General features: G+C 43.5%; 3 protein-coding genes across 6 annotated transcripts; 2 read left to right on the top strand and 1 right to left on the bottom strand.

The window, feature by feature from the left end:
• Positions 1–32: 32 nt before the first annotated feature.
• Positions 33–1643, bottom strand: LOC139372490 (interleukin-27 subunit beta-like). Of its 2 annotated transcripts, none has more exons than XM_071112214.1 (5): positions 1426–1643; positions 1083–1200; positions 746–972; positions 486–652; positions 33–361 (listed from the first exon to the last, which is right to left on the bottom strand). In XM_071112214.1, exons 1-5 carry the CDS (start codon positions 1556–1558, stop codon positions 212–214), a joined length of 795 nt encoding a protein of 264 aa, XP_070968315.1. In that variant the 5' UTR covers positions 1559–1643; the 3' UTR covers positions 33–211. The 2 variants fall into 2 exon arrangements, with proteins under 2 accessions (XP_070968315.1, XP_070968316.1); XM_071112215.1 differs by having other exon boundaries at positions 746–909; positions 1426–1599.
• A 1459-nt stretch (positions 1644–3102) lies between these two features.
• On the top strand, positions 3103–6993 carry LOC139373119 (splicing factor YJU2-like). Of its 2 annotated transcripts, none has more exons than XM_071113239.1 (8): positions 3103–3248; positions 3708–3808; positions 3896–4040; positions 4140–4274; positions 4390–4571; positions 4688–4829; positions 4918–5089; positions 5739–6993. In XM_071113239.1, the coding sequence occupies exons 1-8, from the start codon at positions 3225–3227 to the stop codon at positions 5861–5863; spliced, it is 1026 nt and encodes a 341-aa protein (XP_070969340.1). In that variant the 5' UTR covers positions 3103–3224; the 3' UTR covers positions 5864–6993. The 2 variants fall into 2 exon arrangements, with proteins under 2 accessions (XP_070969340.1, XP_070969341.1); XM_071113240.1 differs by having other exon boundaries at positions 3115–3248; positions 5751–6096.
• A 2637-nt stretch (positions 6994–9630) lies between these two features.
• Positions 9631–22881, top strand: LOC139373117 (SH2 domain-containing adapter protein F-like). Of its 2 annotated transcripts, XM_071113237.1 has the most exons (14): positions 9689–10016; positions 10776–11022; positions 11229–11330; positions 11482–11734; positions 11864–12018; positions 12090–12195; positions 12539–12710; positions 12828–12947; positions 21054–21115; positions 21417–21483; positions 21561–21687; positions 21795–21951; positions 22159–22358; positions 22441–22881. In XM_071113237.1, the coding sequence occupies exons 2-14, from the start codon at positions 10780–10782 to the stop codon at positions 22480–22482; spliced, it is 1806 nt and encodes a 601-aa protein (XP_070969338.1). In that variant the 5' UTR covers positions 9689–10016; positions 10776–10779; the 3' UTR covers positions 22483–22881. The 2 variants fall into 2 exon arrangements, with proteins under 2 accessions (XP_070969339.1, XP_070969338.1); XM_071113238.1 differs by lacking the exons at positions 21054–21115; positions 21417–21483; positions 21561–21687; ... (1 more) ...; positions 22159–22358; positions 22441–22881 and adding an exon at positions 13107–15529 and having other exon boundaries at positions 9631–10016.
• Positions 22882–24876: the final 1995 nt, after the last annotated feature.

The following is a 24876-nucleotide window of genomic DNA, read 5'->3' as shown; positions in this document are numbered from 1 at the left end:
TGAGCACATTTAGCACAATGTTGGAAACATGCTTTACAAATCAAGTGTTTTTATTATCATTGTTAAGTCAAGTTGTGGTTTACAAATGCGGTTGATCTATGGGTGTGATCTGTGTTGATCTATGTGTGGGATCTGTGTGTGTGTGTGTGTGTATGTGTGTGTACACATGCGCATATATGCCTGTGTTATCTCAGTGTGTATGTGTGTGTGTTCAGTGTGCAGGAATAGTGACAGTAATAGGTAGGCTCCAATCACTGCTCTGTCCCAGACCCATCAGTTCCATGGAACACACCTGAACTAGATAAGACCTCTCAGGAGACAGCCCTGGTAGAACTTTCTTGGTGTCCTCAAACGGATCCAACTACAGAGACAAAGGGAGACAGAGAGATTGAGAGGGGGGGGGGGGGGGGGGGGGGGAGGGAAGAGAGAGTGAGAAAAGGGGAGAAAGACAGGGTCACACAGACAAAATAAGAGTCTGCACTCACAGTGATCTCATGTGGGGTACCCTTGTTGTCCCAGTGGAATCTGACTTGGTACTTCAGGGGGAAGAGGGTGCGGTCAGACCAGGAAGGGGGAGGGGCCCACTTCACTAACAGCCTCAGCTTCCCGGGAATGACTTGCACAGTCACATTCACAGGGGGGTCCGGCTTCACTACACACACACACACACACACACACACACAATGATTATGCTACTACTATTCCAATAGGTAGGAGCCACAGAGACAGAGAGACAGGTTCTTACCAATGTCCTCTACAGTGAAGGCCTGTAGGTGGGAGGCGCTGCCCATACGGTTGACTCCTGTGATGTTGAGCTTGTAAGACGTGTAGAGCTTTAAACCCTTTAGGACACAGAGCCACCTTGCCCCTGGAGAGGAGCCATTCACCCCAGGGAGAGAGGACTCTGGGCTGGGGAGAGGATGCACGGAGGTAGGGTAGGGATGGCACTGCTGGATCTCTCCCCCTTTCATACTAGGACATACGGAGAGATTAACTGAGAAAGGGGGATGTTTTGAGCGTCTATAAGCTTCTCTCTCAAACTCTTTCTCACACACACACACACACACAAACAAACAGTGTACCTGTAGGTGGCGATGTACTGTATGGGAAGCTGGGTCTGTGGAGGCTCAGGCCATGAGCAGAGGGCTTTGAAGGGGTAACTGGGAGACCAGCAACGTACCTCTGGAGGGGAGGGGGGGTCTGCCAGTGGCATAGGATACACACACTCAGAAGTCACCCCCAAATACACTCAGGGGAGAGGGAGAGAGCAGTGGAAGGGGAGAGAGAAAATGGGAAAGTAGGAAATAGGGGTGGAGAGGGGAGGGGGCGAGACAGAGAAAGGAAAGAAACAGGGGATGTGGAGATGGAAGGAAAGGAGAGAAGAGTATTCCAGACAGGTCCTCATTTCTGAGAATGCAGTCTCACCCCTTTCTGCTCTGTTCTCTCCTGATGGAACCGTCAGAACCGTCCCATCGCTGCTGAGTACACCGCTGAGAAGAGTCACCACAGCACACACACACAGCCAGAATAGAACACACACACAATGCTGGACGTACATTCCTCTTATGTTAAGAACAGACAGGCTACAGTGACTGACTGACTGACTGACTGACTGACTGACTGACTAATATTCTAATATTAACAGTTCTGCAAACCTGCCCACAATCCAAAGTCTCCTCTCTCCAAATAAAGTCCCTACCCCCTAGCTAACAGTGCCTGCCCTAGGTTGATTTGATATTGTGCAACACTAGGGTTGTAAAACTACAGGTAATTTACCAAACATGGAACATGGAAATCTATGTTAACTTTGGTAATTCATACTTTTACAAATGTACTCATATAAAATATTAATTAATTATTTATTATCCATTAATTTCTAGGTTAGAACAGGGCTCAGAACAGGGCTCTCCAACCCTGTTACTGGATAGCTACCGTCATGTAGGTTTTCACTCCAACCCCTCTTGTAACTAACCTGATTCAGTTTATCAACCAACTAATTATTAGAATCAGGTCCATATGGTTCAAGAGAAAATGACATAATTAATGAAAAAAACATTTGAATCTACAATGACATATGTATGTAAAATGTTTAGGTAAAATGTATGTATATGTAGCAAAAAAAGATATTTGTCCTCCGAAGGGGTAAAAAAAATCTAAATAAACAATGACGTAGTTTGCAATTAACTCTTCAACTGCCACCAGTTTGGCCAAAATATTTACATTTAGATGTGAAAATATAAACAATTTTTCATGCTGAACCTCTCCTATTGGGGCTACCAAGTGGCGTAGCGGTCTAAGGCACTGCATCTCAGTGCTTGAGCCTGAGCTCAATTCAAGGCTGTATTACAACCAGCCTGAGTCCCATAGGGTGGTGCACAATTGGCCCAACATCTGGGTTTGGCCAGTGTAGGCCTTCATTGTAAATAAGAATTTGTTCATAACTGACTTGCCTAGTTAAATAAAAAAATGTTTAACAAAATTGACCAAGCATATGATGTTAAATACAGGAAATTAATTTTATTGCTGTAAAAAAACACTGGAAAATGTTTCAGTTGCTCATTAGCTTTCATGCTATATAACATGAGATCTCATACTGAGGAGACTGAGGAGACATCCTAAAGTTATCACAGGAAATAAAGGCCTTATCACAATGAGCCATTTAAAATATTTGTTTTTATTCACTGCTATAAACAACATGTATATTGAAAGAATCCTCTCTAATGAGCCACCTTACAAATCCAACTAAGTTGGTTAACCCTGTTGGAAAGATGCGGTAGCGTGATTGCCTTTCACGACAGCAACTCAGGTTCAAGTCCCGGTTCCTCAGTTCACAAAAAACTTTTTCAATGGATGTCATTCTGAAACCCTCTCTTGTGATGGCAAATTTAATCCATAACTTATATTGCTGTGATGCAGATCCATGTTGACACTCTATTCCTTAGATACTGTGGTAGGGACTCAACCCCACTTTCATGGACACAATCATTGTTTTGAATTAAAATATAAATCATACAATTATATGTATATATTTATTAATATTAAATGCGTGCTTTTCGACATGAGCGACTTTTATTGTGAAGACTGGACCTAGACTGGAAGCGGAAGTTATTTTCTGCTCTGCTCAGACATCGCATTAACAGCAAGCTAGCGATCTGTTTAGCTAACATCATCACAGTTTATCCTTCCATTTCGTCGCTACAGTTCGCTATTATTTCCAATTAAGAATGTCAGAAAGAAAAGTGTTAAACGTATGCACAATTCCTGTTTGCTATGTCTTGATTTCTTCTCGATTCGCTGAAAACGGGCAGTTGTTTAGCGAATGCAATGTTTGCTAGCTAGCAGCAAGCTGCGTGTTGCTAATCAGTCTTGGCCATTGAAGCAAAAACTGTTCTATGCTTATCATGACACCTAGTTACACAATAGTAGTAGTTAGCTCAATACGCTTAGCTAGCTATATAGCTAGTAGTCGTACTCATTGTAGCTAACTAACTAGTTATGTTTCCTGTCTATCTTTGCTTATGAGGATATACTGATTTAGAATAGGCTCTCACTGTAAACTTTGAATGTTTTCATCTCTTTGTGAATTGTGTTTGTCTAATTATTCTATGTTTTACTCTCGTTGTAGCTATTGACTGATAAAGGCAATGTGAATCAGATATTTCGTAGTTAAATTACACTGCTGACTGACTGTGCTCGCTCTCCTGTAGAAATACTACCCGCCAGACTTCGACCCGGCTAAAATACCCAAACTTAAGCTCCCTAAAGACAGGCAGTATGTGGTCCGGCTGATGGCTCCCTTCAACATGAGGTATGTTAACACTCTACAACCCTGCCCGGAAACAGGTACCATGAGGTGTGTGTGCCCTGACCCTGTCCATGCGTGTGTTTCTTGCAGGTGTAAGACTTGTGGGGAGTACATTTACAAGGGGAAGAAGTTCAACGCCCGTAAGGAGACTGTGATGAATGAGCTCTACATGGGACTGCCCATCTTCCGCTTCTACATCAAGTGTACACGATGCCTGGCTGAGATCACCTTTAAGGTAAATCTGTTTCTGTGTGTGTGTCTGTAGACTAATCCATAAAACATCAACTACGTCTTAGAACAGTTTGTGTACTCACCCAGTGTGTGTTGTCTATAGACTGATCCAGAGAACACAGACTATGCCATGGAACACGGTGCCACAAGGAACTTCCAGGCAGAGAAACTTCTAGAGGAGGAGGAGAAGAAGATAACTAAGGACAGAGAGGAGGAAGAGTTGAACAACCCTATGAAGGTATATCTCTAGAAACAGTGCTGGAGAACCTGACAGACTGATGATATTTTCTCTACCAGGTTTGTAGAGAACAGTACTGATGTTGTGTTGAAGAGCCGTACTGATGATGTTCTAGGTGTTGGAGAACCGTACGCGGGACTCTAAGATGGAGATGGAGGTTCTGGAGAATCTTCAGGAGCTCAAGGAGTTGAACCAGAGACAGGCTTCGGTGGACTTCGAAGGAATGCTGGGAACATACAAAGAGCTGGAGCAGAGGACCAAAGAGCAGGAGAAGGAGGAGGACGAGAGGGAGACACGGTGAGTACAGACAGAGAGGGAGGTTGATGAGAAGAAAGAGGGAAATTGTTAAGCAATTTTTTTGAGAAATGGTGCAAATATAGCAAAATAACAAAATGGTTGTGTATGTGTTACAGGGAGATGCTAGAGAGAGCTCTAGTGAAGAGGTTAAGAGACTCCGACTCTGACTCAGACCAGGAGAGCAGCAGCAGACCAAAGAAACCCAGCACAGACAGACCTACTGACATCCTCACCACAGACAGACTCACTGACCCACAGGTAACACACACAGACCAAACACACACACAGGCCTCACAATACATGTTAACCAACATGCCTACTTATGTCCTGTGTGTTGTTTCTGCAGGGCCTGTCAGTGGGGGGGGTGAAGAAGGCCAAGGTGGAGAGCTGGGAGAGAAGTGTGGGGGGGCTGGGAGGTGGAGGGGTACTGGGAACACTGGTGGTGAGGAAGAAACCAGTGACCTCTGTCCCCAAACCTGGTACCACAGTAAATCCTGCAGGCTCTAACACACAGACAGGTGAGCTATGGAGGCTTTAACAGAAGCTGCAATATCGAAATGACTCCGTATACACTGGGGTGATTTCCTGTTCTGCAGGCGCCTAGCCGAACTAGTGTGCTTACATACTCCTTTAAAAGACCTTTGCTTGAAAAACTAGAAAAAAAATCAGTAACAGTACTTTGTGCATTTTGAGACGTTGTAGCCAGTGTACACTTCCTCAAAATAGAACTCAACAAATCTGGCATAGTTTAAATTTTTTTTTTTAAACTTTATCCACAATTTCGTGATATCCAATTGGTAGTTAGTCTTGTCCCATCGCTGCAGCTCCCGTATGGACTTGGGAGAGGCGAAGGTCGAGATTCATGCGTCCTCCAAAACACGACCCGCCAAGCCGCACTGCTTCTTGACACACTGCTCGCTTAACCCGCAAATCCAGCTGCACCAATGTGTCGGAGGAAACACCGTACAGCTGGCGACCAAAGTCATTTTGCCAAGGAGATCTTAGGCGTGCAATTTTATATCCAACTAATATGTTTGGTGCAGTATTTCTCAATGAAAAAATTTGAACGACAACAAAGACTTTATTGAATAATCTCTACTGTTGACCAATCACTGATGAAGGGGCGTAGACTTTGTCATTCTAACCTCGGTACTTCCTGCTTTGCAGTTTCAAAGGCAGCTGCTACTGTACTGATGGAGGCTACTAAGCCAATCACAGCACAGAATGGGTCGTCGTCGCTCAGTCTCCTGGGGGCGTATTCCGACAGTGATGACAGCAACAACAGTGAATGAGAGAAAGGCTGGCGATGCTTTGGCTCACCAAAATGCTCAGTCGGTGTCTGAACTTCGTGATATGGAAATGTGTTGATATGTTGTTGGACAATTCACCTCTTCCACACAACCCAGAACAGTTTTGGATTTTCAAGATCACAACATAAGGATGGTTATTAGGTGTAAGAAAGGGGTAAGCAATTTGATGCCTGTGATTTAAAACTACTGTATTTGTTTCAGGGTATATAGGAGAGTTAAAGGGCTGAATTGTATCATTCTGCGTTGTGACCCCTACCCCAATGTAATTAGTTTTCACCTGTGATTTTAGAAAATATATTTTGAAATGTCCGTCTACCAACTACCCTCCAACTTTGTAAAGGTGTAAGTCATGTTTTGGCTTTTCATTATATACTAATTTACCTCTAAATCAGTGGTTCTCTAAATGTTTTCTTGCACTGTGGCACATTCTAAACTATTTTCTCTTGTGCCCTACCCAATCTGATTTTTTGTTGTTGTTGTTGAATACAATGTCTGAGTTTTCTGGAGTCATAAAAATGTACTTTAGGTCCAAGCTAAGTTTTAAAAAATGTTTATTTTTAAGTTGTGTGTTATAGGGCAAGGGTCTCTGAACCGGTCCTGGAGAGACACTGGGTGTGGAGAATGTAAATATAGGCCTGTGTTGCAGATAAACAATTGTATTTCTATGGAACCTTTTATTTATCTAGCCAAGTCAGTTAAAGAACAAATTCTTATTTACAAAGACAGCCTAGGAACAGTGGGTTAACTGCCTTGTTCAAGGGCAGAATGACAGATGTTGTACCTTGTCAGCTCAGGGATTCGATCTAGCAACCTTTTGGTTACTGGACCAACGCTCTAACCACTAGGCTACCTGCCACAAAGAGTTTACTTGATAACCATCTACACGTGAATTTACCCAGAGACTTAAATTGTCTGCTGTAGTAGGCTGCTTTTGTGAGTTTAGAACATGAAATCAATGTGTCAGAAGCAGATAACTTTTCCTAAAATGCTCCTTGATTGAACTTCAAGTTATCACACTAAATTTGTTGCTAAACAGGCACTGGTGTGGACTTGACTCAACAACAATCAAGTGATTGTAACAATGGCAACAATAAAATAAACGGTTCTCTCTTGCACACAGTCCAGTCTAACTCCCCACTTGTCCTGGGGAACTAGTACATTCCGATGTCCTCCTTCTCTTCCACTTCATCTGGCATGGAAAGTTAGATTTGGCCCCTGTCTCCAATGCTGTACAGCACGTCAACTCTCTTCCTGCACATTCATTGTGACAAGCTTGCATCGTGCCGTGTCTCTGTGGAAGCAGATGTGGATGGGGCGGTTCAAATGTATTGCTGGCTACTAATGCGTTTGGAATGAAAGATGAAACTATCAATGCCAGATCAACATTGCCATCTGCATTGCCATTGCCATCTGCAGGGATGGTAGGGTACATTTCCGATCTCTGAGCCCGAGCCTCACTGATTGTCATGATGAAGATGATTCTGGCCCAGTAGGAGTGACATTTTTGGAGAAAGTGGACCCATATGTGGTTTCTGGTTGGATGAAAATGGAATTGGGTACTGCTGAATCAGTGAAGGTAACCCAAAGTGGACTTGTGATTATTTTTTTGTGTTTCTTCCACCCAGAGGGAGCTGGGGACAAGACATGTTACTTGCTTTGCTCTAAGAAACAGAGTGCCATTGAAAGGAGTGATTACTGGGATAAGGTGGAGAAACTAATAGATGATTCCCGGTGTCTGTGACACCCGCCGTTTGGTGCAACGCAGACCCGGTCGTGAGAATGGTGAAACAGAGGAGTCACTGCCTTTTTGAGTTTTAGTTCTGAGTCGTTACCCAACAAAGTAATGTTAAGCTATATCAGTTATCCCGTAAGAGCTTTTGTGCCGAACCCACTACGGAGTTTCAGGTGCCGAGCTTGCAGCAGTGTGTAGAAGGGAGATTCCTATATGTGAGAAGTGTGCAGGAGGGCATGGGACAAACAATTTTGTAGCATCGATAAATCAGTATGTGTTAACTGTAGGGTAGCCCTTGGTCATGACTATGTGTTCCATTACATTACACATAAGTCATTGGGTGAAGGAGTCTTCTGTAGGAGGGAGTTTTGTTAAGAACTGCAACACTCGGTCTGAACATTAACATGCATCGCTTGTGGTATGGTTTTGGAAGCATAAAGACCTTATCTTTCATAAAAAAACAAGCGGTTTAATTGATACGCAACTTTATAGGGTTAAGGTTCCCACATGGCCATATTTCCATGTTACAGCTCTTGTTTACGGAAAACAGACATATGACAGAGTGCTAATTAGCTATTTGTGTCTCCGAACACCTGTGTGTCAACAGAAGACAGATGCCACAAATGTGTGTTCACTGAAAATTACTGTCAGCTGCAACTGTGTTAAATAAACTGCTTTTAAACAAGCAAGGTGACCAGGGACAATGGTATGGTTCAACAGTACAAATGCTACCTACGCCCTTAGGGTTCTTGGAACTCAAAACGGCCCATCAAAAGGTTCTTCCAGGAACCCCATAGGGGGTCGGGTTCATGGTAGAACCTCCTTACTTGGTGGGGGTTCTTGCAGGTTTTTCCCTTGTATGATCTAAATATATATATTTTTGGTGATGATACCAACTATCTTTACATATATGTGCAAATCTTTCTAAAACAGAAAATGGACACAATTCAATGGATATCAATCAACAAAGAGGTAAGAATATGTAGGCTATAAGAATATGCTGAATGTAAAATAAAATTTCCATACACATACCTTGGTTATAATGTAGAGGCTTATGGGATATTCATTGAAGAGGTAAGGGGGGAGGATGGTAAATGTGATCTGCATAACATACCAATACCAATTGACATACCTTTGTATGCCTCCTCGTCTGTATACCTAGACACAAAAGTGAGCATTTCACTGTACCCTGCGATTACAAATGCGACCCTGTGTGTGTGACTAATACAATAATCTAATCTAACTGGTTAAGTGGACATTAAGTGTATGTTTTGTGATATTATTTTGAGGTAATTTGAAAGTAGAGGGATTTATGTTTCTAGAACAATACTGCAATTGAGAATCGATTCACGTTTAGATGGAGTATTTGTCTGTTTTGGTTTCCAGAGCCAATTCACCCATTAAACAGAAAATGTAAGGTCCTTGGACTAATGAGTAACGTTAGGCTCCTTTAGTCCAAATTAGGGCTAACTGTAGGGGTGCTCATGTTCCTGGGGATCAGAAGTGTCCAGAGGCAGGTTGAAGTTGCCATGATCAGAGTTGTACAGAAGGTGTCATATGCTGAGGCAGTGAAGAAAGTAGAGGAAGATGTGTCAAGGGTAAGGGATCTAAGAGGCTCCAGAGTAGTAGAAGTAGTAGAATTTTTGAGTAGTAGAATTTTGCCAGTACAGAGTGATAGGCCTACAAATGCAATGTGCTTCAGTAAGGTTGGCTTTTGTGTTTATTGCTATGGTTGTCAACTGTCCTGCAGGAATAGAATGTAAAATCACAGAAAATAGTTGTTGTGGTGGCAGCCTCAGAGAAGTACTTTGGTTTACGAGATTTTAAAGCAGAAGAGGGTGTGTTGAATGGTGTCCCGTCCTCCCAGGCCATGCCTGGTATAGGATAAGATGGGTTCAAAATAGTGAAATTGGGTGGTGTGTTCTTAATAATGAGTGAAGGGTTTTTTGTAATGCAAAGTATAATGGATTTATACTCCAGTCCATTTGGTGGCGGTAATAGGCCATTAATATTGGATGCCAACCGCCGTTAAACCCCACCGAATAATACTTTCTTGTAGCTAGCTAACGTTAACCCTTCTTATTATAGTTCAGTTAGATAACCATTTCGGACTAAAATAGTCGAATTAGTTAAGCTAGATAGAAATTGTAACGTTAGCCAACTAGCTAGCTAGCTTGCTAACTGAAATAATATTCTACAAAATGCATTTAATCTTTGTTTTAAACTGACTGACGTAGCGTAGTTAATTTACGTTGGTGGCAGGCAAACTTGTTTTCTTCAGCTCAAGCCGAGGGAAGTTAACAAGCTAACGTTAGCAAGCTACAATGACAATTCTGTGAATTCATGGGGGTGGACACACAATTAAATACGTAATTGGCTAACGGCCCCGATTTCCATCAAAATGTAAGTAATGACAGTATCGTTTTTATATTATGCAAATATAAGCTGCATTAGCTAAGGTTAGCTATGCTGCACCAAACATGTCTAGCTAGCTAACAGCAGCTGATTATAGCTAGCCAGCCAATAGCCAAACATTCGTAGGTAGATCCCTGACTAGCTTGTCTGTCGCTTTCCAGATTCAAACAAAATATAGCCTTCTTGTAAATAGAAGGATCTGGAAATACAGTACTATATCTAGCCAGATAACAAACAGTTACTACTCTCTCAAACGTTAGTTTGATGAATGCATTCCAGTTCAGCTACCTAGCTTTATCTAGTTCCGATCCTCCTGTCACAAAGCAAAGATTACATAGGTAGCTAGTGTGATTGAAAGATTCCTTTCTTTTGTTCAATATGTTTGGCCTTTAAATAACTAGGGCCCAGAGTTTTTCCTGCTCAGGTCTATCAGGCCAGTCTTTCCTCCTCCTTTCATGCCCACTGCCCATACCAATCAAGTTATGTCATTAGTTACATTAGAACGTTAATATTCCTCTTAGATAAATTGTCTGACCTACCCTGATCACTTACATTGTCCAATGACTGACTGCCAGACCCAGTATTTTATTCCCATATTCCCTCTCACACCCAGTCTGATGAGCATCCACTGAATGCCAGTGTGTGTTGTTTTGACTGATTCCATTGTCACGGTAAGCACATTATTGGAAGTGTTGACAGTGTTAGTTAGATATGATGTAATATTCTGATTTATTCTCCTTCCCTCAGACCCATGGCAAAGTGGTTAAAGGACTACCTGAACATCGGCAGCCGTCGTGACGCCCCCCAGCTTCCGCATCCTGACAACACAGAGAGTGAGATCCTGAGGGCCTACAGAGCCCAGAAAGACCTGGACTTTGAAGACCCATACCAGAGCGCAGAGAAATCACAAAATGGCTGCTACGGTGGCTGTAGGGGGACAGTAAGCCTGCATGCGTTTCCCGCCTTGGCTTCTGTCCTTCCCAACGATGCAGAGGTGGGCAATGTTATCTTATAGGGCATGAACATGTTGTGTTATGGCCGTGTTATTACAGCAGAGGCGGCTGGTTGACGGAGATATAGGAGGACTGACTCAATGTAATTGCTGGAATGCGATGGCTCTAACAGTATCAAACACATGGCTTTACAGGTGTTATGACCATGTTATTACAGGTCTTTTAAGGTTGTTATAATGTATTCCAGGTGAAGGTGGTGTCTCCCAAACACAGGCTGATCAAGGTGGACTCTCAGGAGTTCCGTCGCAGTAAGGTCCCCGTCAGCCCCGTCACCATCCACCAAGAACCGGTATGGAATGACAGTTGTTGTTTTTGATCTTCTACCTCTTTCATGTTCTTTGTATCCACATTATTCTCTTCATTTATGGCTTTGATTCTTTAATTATTTTTGTTTACCCTTTTTCCTCACTATCCCACCCACCCTCCATCACTCTCTTCAGGTGCTTCCCTCTGCTCCTACAGTAGTAGGGGACTCCGACACCGACTACTCAGACCCGTTTGATGCCAGACCAGTTCCTCGGCTTAGAACAGATTGGGAGCCTAACCCTAACCCACACCTTACCTTGGACCTCAGCCCCATCACCAGTCCTACCCTGGTAGCCTTCAGCCCTAACCCTATCCTAGGTCTCAGTCTCCGTCCAGGGCACAGCAGCAGCTACATGGAACCCTTTGAAGCCCAGAGGGTCATCACAGGTCGGCTCCTTTTAGCTGTTGCCTACACACCCACACCTTGGACTTCACGCCTGGCTGTCTAAAATGACTGAGATACTACTGAGATGCATAGACTTATAGTTAATTTATTGATTGTGTGTGTGTGTGTAGAGCTCCAGCGGGGCCGGCCAGGAGTGGGCAGTGGAAGGTCAGGGGCTGGGATCGGAGATCAACTCTATGATGACCCCTACGATGAGAGGACTCGACATCGCCACCGGGGGGCGCCACCGCAGCAGCAGGGGAGAGAGTTCCTCAGGAACGAACCGGTAACAATCTTCTTCTTCTTCTCTGTTTTGATTTCATCATCCTCCTACATCCTCTCCTCCTCCTCTTCCAGAGAGAGGTCAGAGAGAGCAGGCTGCCCCAGGACGATGAGAGACCAGCAGAGGAGTACGACCAGCCCTGGGAATGGAAGAAGGACAACCTCTCCAAAGCTCTAGCAGGTAGATATCTAATAGAGGAAAGCATCACTGAATTGTTGGGCTCTAAAACACGTTAATCTCTAAAGCTCTAGCAAGTAGACCAGTGCTTTGATCTATTCTGGTGTAGGAGGCACTCAGTAGATGCTGCAGTTTTACATTTTAGCCATTTAGCCGACGCTCTTATCCAGAGTGATTTACAGGAGCAATTAGAGTTCAGTGCCTTGCTCAAGGGCACACTTTTTCACCTCGTCTGCTCGGGATTTGAACCAGTGATCTTTCGGTAACTGGCTCAATGCTCTTAACTGCTAAGCTACCTGTTGCCCAGGTATTTAAGTAGTTGGCTAATAAAACTCTCCATTTGTAGTGAAGTTTGAGGGGGCAGAGTGGGAGAAGTCGTTAGCCCAGTCAGACCAGGCCAGACTACCCAGGACCAGCCCCACAGCCCCAGGGGGCGCAGCTAGCCTTCTGAGGCCTGGTGACACCACCCCTGTCCTGGGTGAGAGAGTGGACCCCTGCCTGCCCCTGGAGAGACAGGTGTAAGTTCCTTCCCTCAACCGCTGACTCAGGATAATTCAAGAAGCTCCCCCTGGCCATGTGTCACACTGTTTTGTGTCCCTTGCTATGCGTCACACAGTAATATGTCCCCCTTGCAGGTGGTACCACGGTTCTGTGAGTCGTGTGGAGGCAGAGACTCTACTGATGTTGTGCAAAGAGAGTTCCTACCTGGTGAGGAAGAGCCAGGCCTGCCCACAAGACTACTCTCTCTCCCTCAGGTACCTTTACACACTCTCCCTCTCTCATTCTACTAATGTTCTACATTATTCCAATCACATCATCATAAATCTGTTTTCCATGGGTTTTCCATATTTATCTAGGCCCTAATAAGGTGTTAAGGATTTTATAACGCTGATCTCTATTTCGCTCTCTTTCAGGAGTTGTCAGGGCTTCATGCATATGAAGTTCACTCGGAGTTCAGAGAGTCGTTACGTCCTGGGAGAGAACAGTCCTCCATTCTCCTCTGTACCAGAGGTCATCCACTACTACACCATGCACAAACTACCTATCAGAGGAGCTGAACACCTGTCTCTGCTCTACCCTGTCATAGTACAGACCCTCTGACCCTTCTCCACTCATTATCTGCATCCCAACTGGCACCCTATTCCCTATGTAGTGCACTACTTTAGTGCACTCTGATCAAAAGTAGTGCTATATATAGGCAATAGAGTGGGACACGGCTATTTATGATACTAATACAGATGGTGTTGTCGTCTGCGGAGATGCTAACATGGCTGCTGTGGAATTGTGTGATGTTAATCTTAGAGCGTCAACATGGTTCTGGCGGAAACCACAATGGTTAAACTATTACAGTTGAAGTTGGAAGTTTACATACACCTTAGCCAAATACATTTAAACTCAGTTTTTCACAATTCCTGACATTTAATCCTAGTAAAAATGCCCTGTCTTAGGTCAGTTAGGATCACCACTTTATTTTAAGAATGTGAAATGTCAGAATAATAGTAGAGAATTATTGTATTTATTTTATTTCACCACATTCCCAGTGGGTCAGAAGTTTACATACACTCAATTAGTATTTGGTAACATTGCCTTAAAATGGTTTAACTTGGGTCAAACATTTAGGGTTGCCTTCCACAAGCTTCACACAATACGTTGTTTCATCAGACCAGAGGTAATTTCTCCCCATGTGCAGTTGCAAACCGTAGTCTGGCTTTTTTATGGCGGTTTTGGAGCAATGGCTTCTTCCTTGCTGAGTGACCTTTCAGGTTGTCGATAGAGGACTCATTTTACTGTGGATATAGATACTTTTGTACCTCCAGTATCTTCACAAGGTCCTTTGCTGTTGTTCTGGGATTGATTTGCACTTTTCGCACCAAAGTATGTTCATCTCTAGGAGACAGAACGTGTCCCCTTCCTGAGCAGTATGACGGCTGCGAGGCCCCATGGAGTCTATATTTGGGTACTATTGTTTGTATAGATGAACATGGTACCTTCAGACGTTTGTAAATTGCTCCCAAGGATGAACCAGACTTGTGGAGGTCTACAACTTTTTTTCTGAGATCTTGGCTGAAATCTTTTGATTTTCCCATGATGTCAAGCAAAGAGGCACTGAGTTTGAAGGTAGGCCTTGAAATACATCCACAGGTACACCTCCAATTGACTCAAATTATGTCAATTAGCCTATCAGAAGCTTCTATAGCCATGACAATGTTTTCTGGAATTGTCCATGCTATTTAAAGGCACAGTCAACTTAGTGTATGTAAACTTCTGACCCACTGGAATTGAGATACAGTGAAATAATCTATCTGTAAACAATTGTTGGAAAAATTACTTGTCATGCACAAAGTAGATATCCTAACAGACTTGCCAAAACTATAGTTTGTTAACAAGAAATGTGTGGAGTGGTTAAAAAACAAGTTTTAATGACTCCAACCTAAGTGTATGTAAACTTCCGACTTCAACTGTATATGGCCAAAGGCAAATGCTGTAACAGAGCAGGTTACTGTATGTCAGTAGAATATTATTGATCATCTGTATCGCACATTGATTGCACATCCAGTTGTACCAGGGTGGGAGTTTCATCCAATAGTGTTATACAGTAGACTGCTACATCGCTATAGTGGAAAGCTATTATATAAATGTGTGCTTGAAAGCTATTTCAGTCCTTATATGTATGAATGTTGGTGTTTTACACCTGAGTGTACAAAATATTAGGAATACCTTCCTGATATTGAGTTGCACCCCCTTTCGCCCGCAGAACAGCCTCAGTTCGCCGGGTCATGGACTACAAGGTGTCGAAAGCGTTCCACAGGGATGCTGGCCCATCTTGACTCTTAATGCTTCCCACTGTTGTCTTGTTAGCTGGATGTCCTTTGAGTGGTGGACCATTTTTGATACACACAGGAAACTGTTGCGTGTGAAAAACCCAGCAGCGTTGCAGTTCTTGACACACTCAATCCGGAGCGCGTACTACCATACCCCGTTCAAAGGCACTTCAATATTTTGTCTTGCCCATTCACACTCTGAATGGCGCACACACACAATCCATGTCTGAATTGTCTATAGGTGTAAAAATCCTCCTTTAACCGGTCTCTTCCCCTTCATACGCACAGGTGACATCAATAAGGGATCATAGCTTTCACCTAGTCAGTGTGTAATGGGAAGAGCAGGTGCTCCTAATGTTTTGTACACTGGGTGTAGTTGTGTGTTAAAGTGTGAATGTTTTTTTGGACTTTGATCATGAAAGCTAAAGAATAATAGGTAGGTTTGTTACTGTGGTGCTGTTTGTAAGGTTTTCTCATGTTCTATGAAAATAAAGTGTAATTTTGTTTTTAAAAAACTGTGTTGAAAGTCTAACCACATATACACAGGTAGAGGGAAGGAATAAGGGTTGTTAAGATAAATATATTTGCTACCTTCCATTGTCCATACTAATATCATTGCTTCGTTCTAATTGGTATGCGTTAAAATTGGAATTGCAAGAAAGACTGAAAAAATACCAGCATGTGCATTCAATTATTTATTTTTTAATTTTTTATTTCACCTTTATTTAACCAGGTAAGCTAGTTGAGAACAAGTTCTCATTTGCAACTGCGACCTGGCCAAGATAAAGCATAGCAGTTCGACACATACAACAACACAGAGTTACACATGGAATGAACAAAACATATAGTCAATAATACAGTGAGTGCAAATAAGGTCAAATAAGGGAGTTAAGGCAACAAATAGGCCATGGTGGTGAAGTAATTACAATATGGCAATTAAACACTGATGTGCAAAAGATGGATGTGCAAGTAGAGATACTGTGGTGCAAAAGGAGCAAAATAAATAAATACAGTATGGGAATGAGGTAGATAAATGGGCTGTATACAGATGGGCTATGAACAGGTGCAGTGATCTGTGAGTTGCTCTGACAGCTGGTTCTTAAAGCTAGTGAGGGAGATGGGAATCTCCAGCTTCAGTGATTTTTGCAGTTCGTTCCAGTCAATGGCAGCAGAGAACTGGAAGGAAAGGCGACCAAAGGAGGAATTGGCTTTGGGGTGCTGGGTGCTGCTATGGTGACCAGCGAGCTGAGATAGGGTGGGGTTTTACCTAGCAGAGACTTGAAGATAACCTGTAGCCAGTGGGTTTGGCGACGAGTATGAAGCGAGGGCCAGCCAACGAGAGCGTACAGGTCGCAGTGGTGGGTAGTATAGTGGGGCAAAAAAGTATTTAGTCAGCCACCAATTGTGCAAGTTCTCCCACTTAAAAAGATGAGAGAGGCCTGTAATTTTCATCATAGGTACACTTCAACTATGACAGACAAAATGAGAAAAAAAATCCAGAAAATCACATTGTAGGATTTTTAATGAATTTATTTGCAAATGATGGTGGAAAATAAGTATTTGGTCACCTACAAACAAGCAAGATTTCTGGCTCTCATAGACCTGTAACTTATTCTTTAAGAGGCTCCTCTGTCCTCCACTCGTTACCTGTATTAATGGCACCTGTTTGAACTTGTTATCAGTATAAAAGACACCTGTCCACAACCTCAAACAGTCACACTCCAAACTCCACTATGGCCAAGACCAAAGAGCTGTCAAAGGACACCAGAAACAAAATTGTAGACCTGCACCTGGCTGGGAAGACTGAATCTGCAATAGGTAAGCAGCTTGGTTTGAAGAAATCAACTGTGGGAGCAATTATTAGGAAATGGAAGACATACAAGACCACTGATAATCTCCCTCGATCTGTGGCTCCACGCACGATCTCCCCCCATGGGGTCAAAATGATCACAAGAACGGTGACCAAAAATCCCAGAACCACACGGGGGGACCTAGTGAATGACCTGCAGAGAGCTGGGACCAAAGTAACAAAGCCTACCATCAGCAAGGGCATTGAAGATGAAACGTGGCTGGGTCTTTCAGCATGACAATGATCCCAAACACACCGCCCGGGCAACGAAGGAGTGGCTTCGTAAGAAGGATTTCAAGGTCCTGGAGTGGCCTAGCCAGTCTCCAGATCTCAATCCCATAGAAAATCTTTGGAGGGAGTTGAAAGTCCGTGTTGCCCAGCAACAGCCCCAAAACATCACTGCTCTAGAGGAGATCTGCATGGAGGAATGGGCCAAAATACCAGCAACAGTGTGTGAAAACCTTGTGAAGACTTACAGAAAATGTCTGACCTCTGTCATTGCCAACAAAGGGTATATAACAAAGTATTGAGATAAACTTTTGTTATTGACCAAATACTTATTTTCCACCATAATTTGCAAATAAATTAATTAAAACTCCTACAATGTGATTTTCTGGATTTTATTTCTCATTTTGTCTGTCATAGTTGAAGTGTACCTATGATGAAAATTACAGGCCTGTTTCATCTTTTTAAGTGGGAGAACTTGCACAATTGGTGGCTGACTAAATACTTTTTTGCACCACTGTATATGGGGCTTTGGTGACAAAACGGATGGCACTGTGATAGACTACATCCAGTTTGCTGAGTAGAGTGTTGGAGGCTATTTTATAGATGACATCGCCGAAGTCAAGATTCGGTAGGATGGTCAGTTTTACGAGGGTATGTTTGGCAACATGAGTGAAGGAAGCTTTGTTGCGAAATAGGAAGCCGATTCTAGATTTAGTTTTTGATTGGAGATGCTTAATGTGAGTCTGGAAGGAGAGTTTACAGTCTAGCCAGACACCTAGGTATTTGTAGTTATCCACGTGTGCTAAGTCAGAGCCATCCAGAGTAGTGATGCTGGATGGGCGGGCAGGTGCGGGCAATGATCGGTTGAATAGCATACATTTAGTTTTATTTGCGTTTAAGAGCAGTTGGAGGCCACGGAAGGAGAGTTGTATGGCATTGAAGCTCGTCTGGAGGTTAGTTAACACAGTGTCCAAAGAAGGGTCAGAGGTATACAGAATGGTGTCGTCTGCGTAGAGGTGGATTAGAGAATCACCAGCAGCAAGAGTGACATCATTGATGTATACAGAGAAGAGAGTCGGCCAGAGAATTGAACCCTGTGGCACCCCCATAGAGACTGCCAGAGGTCCGGACAACAGGCCCTCCGATTTGACACACTGAGCTCTATCAGAGAAGTAGTTGGTGAACCAGGCGAGGCAATCATTTGAGAAACCAAGGCTGTTGAGTCTGCCAATAAGAATGTGGTGTTTGACAGAGTCGAAAGCCTTGGCCAGGTCGATGAAGACGGCTGTACAGTAATGTCTCTTATCGATGGCGGTTATGATATCGTTAAGGACCTTGAGCGTGGCTGAGGTGCACCCATGACCAGCTCGGAAACCAGATTGCATAGCGGAGAAGGTACGGTGGGATTCAAAATGGTCAGTAATCTGTTTGTTAACTTGGCTTTCGAAGACCTTAGAGATGCAGGGTAGGATAGATATAGGTCTGTAGCAGTTTGGGTCTAGAGTGTCTCCCCCTTTGAAGAGGGGGATGACCGCAGCAGCTTTCCAATTTTTGGGAATCTCAGACGACACAAAAGAGAGGTTGAACAGGCTAGTAATAGGGGTTGCAACAATTTCGGCAGATAATTTATGAAAGAGAGGGTCCAGATTGTCTAGCCCGGTTGATTTTTTCAGGGGTCCAGATTTTGCAGCTCTTTCAGAGCATCAGCTATCTGGATATGGGTGAAGGAGAAATGGTGGGGGCTTAGGCGGGTTGCTGTGGAGGGTGCCGGGCAATTGACTGGGGTAGGGGTAGCCAGGTGGAAAGCATGGCCAGCCGTAGAGAAATGCTTATTGAAATTCTCAATTATTGTGGATTTGTCGGTTGTAACAGTGTTTCCTAGCCTCAGAGCAGTGCTCTTATTCTCCATGGACTTTACAGTGTCCCAGAACTTTTTTGAGTTTGTACTGCAAGATGCAAATTTCTGTTTAAAAAAGCTAGCCTTAGCTTTCCTAACTGCCTGTGTATATTGGTTCAATAATGTCTTCATTATGTTTAAGGACTCTTGGAAGATTAGTCCAAATGGGGACTAAAAGAGATCCAAATAAAATCAATAAAATCTTTATAAAAAGCCTTTCACATTACAGTGTGTGACATGGCCGACGATGTGGATACCGGCGTCACCATAGCAACCACCAGGCGTCAGTATCAGCGTAAGCAAGGATAAAAGACAAGGATGCGTTCGTAAATTCACTTGGCTGGTTATTTAGGGTGTGTTCGTAAATTCAATCTGGAGTGCCATAGTGCGCTCAGACTGCACCTGGACATTCATAAATTTGTTTCCCTCTCGGAGCGTTCAGAGCGCCCACTGGACGCTTTGGCTAGCAGTCAAGCACCCAAGCTAACTGGCTAAAGGTGGCTAAATTGCTAGCTACTTCAAGACACAAATGAAAGAACACCTCACTCTAACCATTGTACTCGCCATAGCAGAGCAGATTAGGCTTTTTTCATGTTATCTAGAGCGTTTGTGACTAACTGTGCTGCTGGCAACAATTTCATAGTTTTTTTGCCAACTTCTACCGACCGGTAATTTTCTATGGGTGTTGCACGTTCGTAAATTCATCAGTTATTCAGCGTTCTGGCACAAACGAGAGTGCTCTGAAATTGGAGTATCTAACTAGAGTTCATTTACGAACGCACCCGAGAGTGCTCTGAAATCTGAGTAGATTGCCACAATGAATATACAAGCGCACCCCTACTCCGATTTCAGTACCAGAACGCAGAATAACTAGCTAATGCATTTCTGAACGCACAACACCTGTTGAATATTACAGGTATCAGGAAAAAAAACGTTATTAAATTGTTGCCAGCAGCGCAGTTACAGTCACCAACTCTCTAGATGACATGAAAACAGCTTAACCTGCTCTGCTAGCGCGAGTTAACTGGGTAGAGTGAGGTGTTCTCTCATTTATGTCTGGAAGTAACTAGCAAGCTAGCCAACTTTAGCCAGTTATCTTGGGTGCTCGACTGCCGTTGTGAGGTCAGAACGCTCGGATCAACCCTAATCCTCGGCCAGAGCGTCAACTGTGCGCCTTGAATTTACGAACGAACAATCTGACATTTCTCTAAATTTACGGACGCACAGAGCGCACTCTGGCACTCCAGAGCGAATTTGCGAACACACCCCAAGTTGATCGCGAGGCAGCGGCAGGTAGGCGACGTGATAAAATAACGTGATAATGTGTGCACATATTTTGAGCTGCTAATCGTGGATATTGCGTTTACTTTATAAAACCGTATCTAATTAATATGGTGTACTCATGAACTGACTCACTAGCCTATGTTATCATTGTTCGAGGTTAATTTTTCCTACTGTAGTAGTAAGTAAAGTCGTTGTCAACTTCGCATCCAGTGCATAGTTGACAGCATATTTGCGAGAAGGTTCAAATGATTGTCTTACTAGTGGTCATGTCAGCTCTTATGTCATGTTTATGCCATTGTTTGGCTATTTCCATGTCATAATGAGGTGTTATTGTTACCCCTTTGACTTTGCACTTGTCTCCCAATGAAGAAATGGTGGGTGTGTGTGCACTGTGTTCAGAGACATTTAAAGGAAAGTACAATAAACCTGTGGAGGCTGCTGAGGGGAGCAAGGCACATAATAATGGCTGGAAAGGAGCTAATGCAATGGTATCTTACACATGGAAACCATATTTTATGTATTTGACACCATTCCACCTATTCCACTCCAGCCATTACCACGAGCCTGTCATCCCCAATTAAGGTGCCACCAACCTCCTGTGCAATAAACAGTAATTTTTGTGTTATGCTTCAGCAGCTCACATATCCATGGCTACCCGGATGGTGCAACTCGCTCAGCCCAAACCCAGCCTGCTCCGATTCCCTGACCGGTACTGCCACACAAACACACACACACACACACACTGACTGACTGACTGACTGACTGATTATTTTCCTTCCAGACGGTCAGTCTACTGGCTAGATGAACTCCCACCTGAAAGAAATGGCTCCACCCCCACGTTTGGTAAGATCTCTTTCTGTCCCCATCCCTTTTTCACTCTCTCTTTCTGTCTCTATTTATTTGACCTTTATTTGGCCTTTATTTAACTAGGCAAGTTAGTTAGGAACAAATTATAATTTTCAATGTCGGCCTAGGAACAGTGGGTTAACTGCCTTGTTCAGGGGCAGAACGACAGATTTTTACCTTGTCAGTTCGGGAATTCGATCTTGCAACCTTTCGGTTACTAGTCAAATGCTCTATGATGTTTGTGTTGTGGATAATTGACTTTATAATCACCTTTTTAATGTTATTGTTTTTGTTGTAGAGTTGACTCCCCACTGGTCCCAGCTGTGTGGCAGGAAGCGGCTTAATTCTGGGTTTGAACAGAGCAGGTAACACTTCATAATGTTGTACAGTATGTTAATGATGTGTATAATAATGCATGATGACTCTCCTCCTCCCTCTCCAGGTTATCTCCCCAATGGGAGGTCAGTGTAGCAGCTTTGAGTGCCTATCCATCCAATAGACTGTGTTCTCTGGCTTTGCCCCGCCTCCCCACCATAGGCTGGGAACCTGACCGCCCCCTACTGGCCTCCGTGAGTACCACACACACACACCTCAATGTATAACCCTCTATCTGTGTCTCTCTCTGCATATATCTATCTCTCTTGTTTCCTCTCTTTGTGTGTGTCTCTCTCTCTAGCTGAGCAGAGCGGTGCAGACTGCAGTAGCCAGTCCTAGGGTCTGCCAGTTGGCCTGTCCCAAGCGGAGGCAGGGTCTCTATTCGCCCCATTCGTCCAAGACCTCACTGGCACCCCCCCACCCAGCTGCAACCTCCTCCCGACTACAGCTCCTTGCCCGTAAGACACTTAGGATACCTCGTATTTACCTCAGAAAGTAACGTTTAGTAACGGCCACCCAGCTACATTGCAAAGTAAATGTGGTGTTCATTTTTAGCCTGAAAATTGTCGCTACTCTATCTACAACTGTCTCGCACACACACACACTCTCTCTCCATTACTCTCTCCGTCTCCTTCCTCCTCCCCATCCCACCTCCCCTCTCCCAGTCCCTAAGTCTGACCACCCCCAGTATGCCCAGGACCGTCCAGTCATCTGGCCAGTACCTGGGCCAGTGAGGAAGGCAGTAGCCAGTGAGAGGGTGCAGGTCCTTTCACGGCCCAACCAGCGGAAGGCGCTGTTCCAAGGCTACAACCCGTACACGGTTACCCTAGCTGCACGCTCCGCTAGCGCCTCGCCGCGCCTACAGGTGAGCTGTGTTTCTCTCATTTACTAATTTATTTAAATCATTTAAGAAAAATGTCATTAGTTTGTCTGTTTGTTTATTACAGGAGCTTTGTCTGCCCCTGTCGCGGAAATGCAAGGGCAAATAGACGAATGCATCTCATCTCACACCTCTACAGTACCTCCAGCCGCCTCTTCTTCAGATACTCTGTCTCCTGTACAGCATGTCTATGTCCCTGATCACCACTGCTTCATAATAAAGACCCTCTATGATCTCATTGAGGCATGTTGCTGGGTCTTTGTTCTGGTCCAACGGGACCACTGGCTTTTAGAAGGTGGATTGTTTAGTGCTGCGACGTTCAACAGCGTGCTGAACATTCTACTGAACTGAAGTGACTTTTACTATCACCAAAGGGGAGTTGTCACGGACCTAGAATATTACAACGCACATTAAACATAAAGAGAACCACCGGAATGTAAAAGGATACCTTATATATTTTACTGTGTAATTGTAGTATGTGACAGATGAAGGAAACCTGAAAAAGGATGTAATATCTTTAATGAATATTCCCTCTCCTGTTAACCCTCTACTGCACATACAGTTGAAGTCGAAAGTTTACATACACTTAGGTTGGAGTCATTAAAACTTGTTTTTCAACCACTCCACAAATTTCTTGTTAACAAACTATAGTTTTGGCAAGTCAGTTAGGACATCTACTTTGTGCATAACACAAGTCATTTTTCCAATAATTGTTCAGAGACAGATTATTTCACTTATAATTCACTGTATCTCAATTCCAGTGGGTCAGAAGTTTACATACACTAAGTTGACTATGCCTTTAAACAGCTTGGAAATTTCCAGAAAATGATGTCATGATAGGCTAATTGACATAATTTGAGTCAATTAGAGGTGTACCTGTGGATGTATTTCAAGGCCTACCTTCAAACTCAGTGCCTCTTTGTTTGACATGGGAAAATCAAAAGATTTCAGCCAAGACTTCCACCAAAAAGTTGTAGACCTCCACAAGTCTGGTTCATCCTTGGGAGCAATATACAAAGGCCTGAAGGTACCATGTTCATCTATACAAACAATAGTACACAAGTATAAACACCATGGGACCACGTAGCTGCCATACCACTCAGGAAGGAGACACGTTCTGTTTCCTAGAGATGAACATACTTTGGTGCAAAAAGTGCAAATCAATCCCAGAACAACAGCAAAGGACCTTGTGAAGATACTGGAGGAAACAGGTACAAAAGTATCTATATCCACAGTAAAACGAGTCCTATATCAACATGAACTGAAAGGCCGCTCAGCAAGGAAGAAGCCACTGCTCCAAAACCGCCATAAAAATGCCAGACCACAGTTTGAAACTGCACATGGGGACAAAGATCGTACTTTTTGGAGAAATGTCCTCTGGTCTGAAGAAACAAAAATAGAATTGTTTTGCCCAAATGACCATCGTTATGTTTGGAGGAAAAAGGGGGAGGCTTGCAAGCCTGAGAACACCATCCCAACCGTGAAGCACAGTGGTGGTAGCATCATGTTGTGGGGGTGCTTTGCTGCAGGAGGGACTGGTGCACTTCCCAAAATAGATGGCATCATGAAGAAAGGGAAATTATGTGGATATATTGAAGCGACATCAGTCAGGAAGTCTCAAGACATCAGTTAAAGTTAAAGCTTGGTCGCAAATGGGTCTTCCAAATGGACAATGACCCCAAGCATACTTCCAAAGTTGTGGCAAAATGGCTTAAGGACAACAAAGTCAAGGTATTGGAGTGGCCATCACAAAGCCCTGACCTCAATCCTATAGAAAATTTGTGGGCAGAACTGAAAAAGCGTGTGCGAGCAAGGAGGCCTACAAACCTGACTCAGTTCTATCAGGAGGAATGGGCTAAAATTCACCCAACTTAATGTGGGAAGCTTGTGGAAGGCCACCTGAAACGTTTGACCCAAGTTAAACAATTCACAGGCAATGCTACCAAATACTAATTGAGTGTATGTAAACTTCTGACCCAGTGGGAAAGTGATGAAAGATATAAAAACTGAAATAAATCATTCTCTTCCATTATTCTGACATTTCACATTCTTAAAATAAAGTGGTGATCCTAACTGACTTAAGACAGGGAATTTTTACTAGGATTACATGTCAGGAATTGTGAAAAACTGAGTTTAAATGTATTTGGCTAAGGTGTATGTAAACTTCCGACTTCAACTGTTGTTTCCCTCCTGGAACAGAAAACCATTTTGCCCCTTACAACCTCCCATGTGAATTGTTTTAAATTCAACAATCCAATGAGGCAGTATGATGTATCAATTTGGGCAGGGAACTTCTTTCAGGAAATAGAACAAAAACACATGTGAGCACATGGTAAGATACATTAAATGTACCCCTTTTTCTCCCAATTTCATGGTATCCAATTGGTAGTTACAGTCTTGTCTCATCGCTACAACTCCCATACAGACTCAGGAGAGGCAAAGGTTGAGAGCCGTACGTCATCCAAAACACAACCCAACTAGGCTGCACTGCTTCTTGACAGAA

The sequence above is a fragment of the Oncorhynchus clarkii genome, chromosome 18 (assembly GCF_045791955.1).
Source record: "Oncorhynchus clarkii lewisi isolate Uvic-CL-2024 chromosome 18, UVic_Ocla_1.0, whole genome shotgun sequence".
Taxonomy (NCBI): domain Eukaryota; kingdom Metazoa; phylum Chordata; class Actinopteri; order Salmoniformes; family Salmonidae; genus Oncorhynchus; species Oncorhynchus clarkii.
Note: the sequence above shows the minus strand (reverse complement) of the source record. Positions and strands in the feature narration are given on the sequence as shown.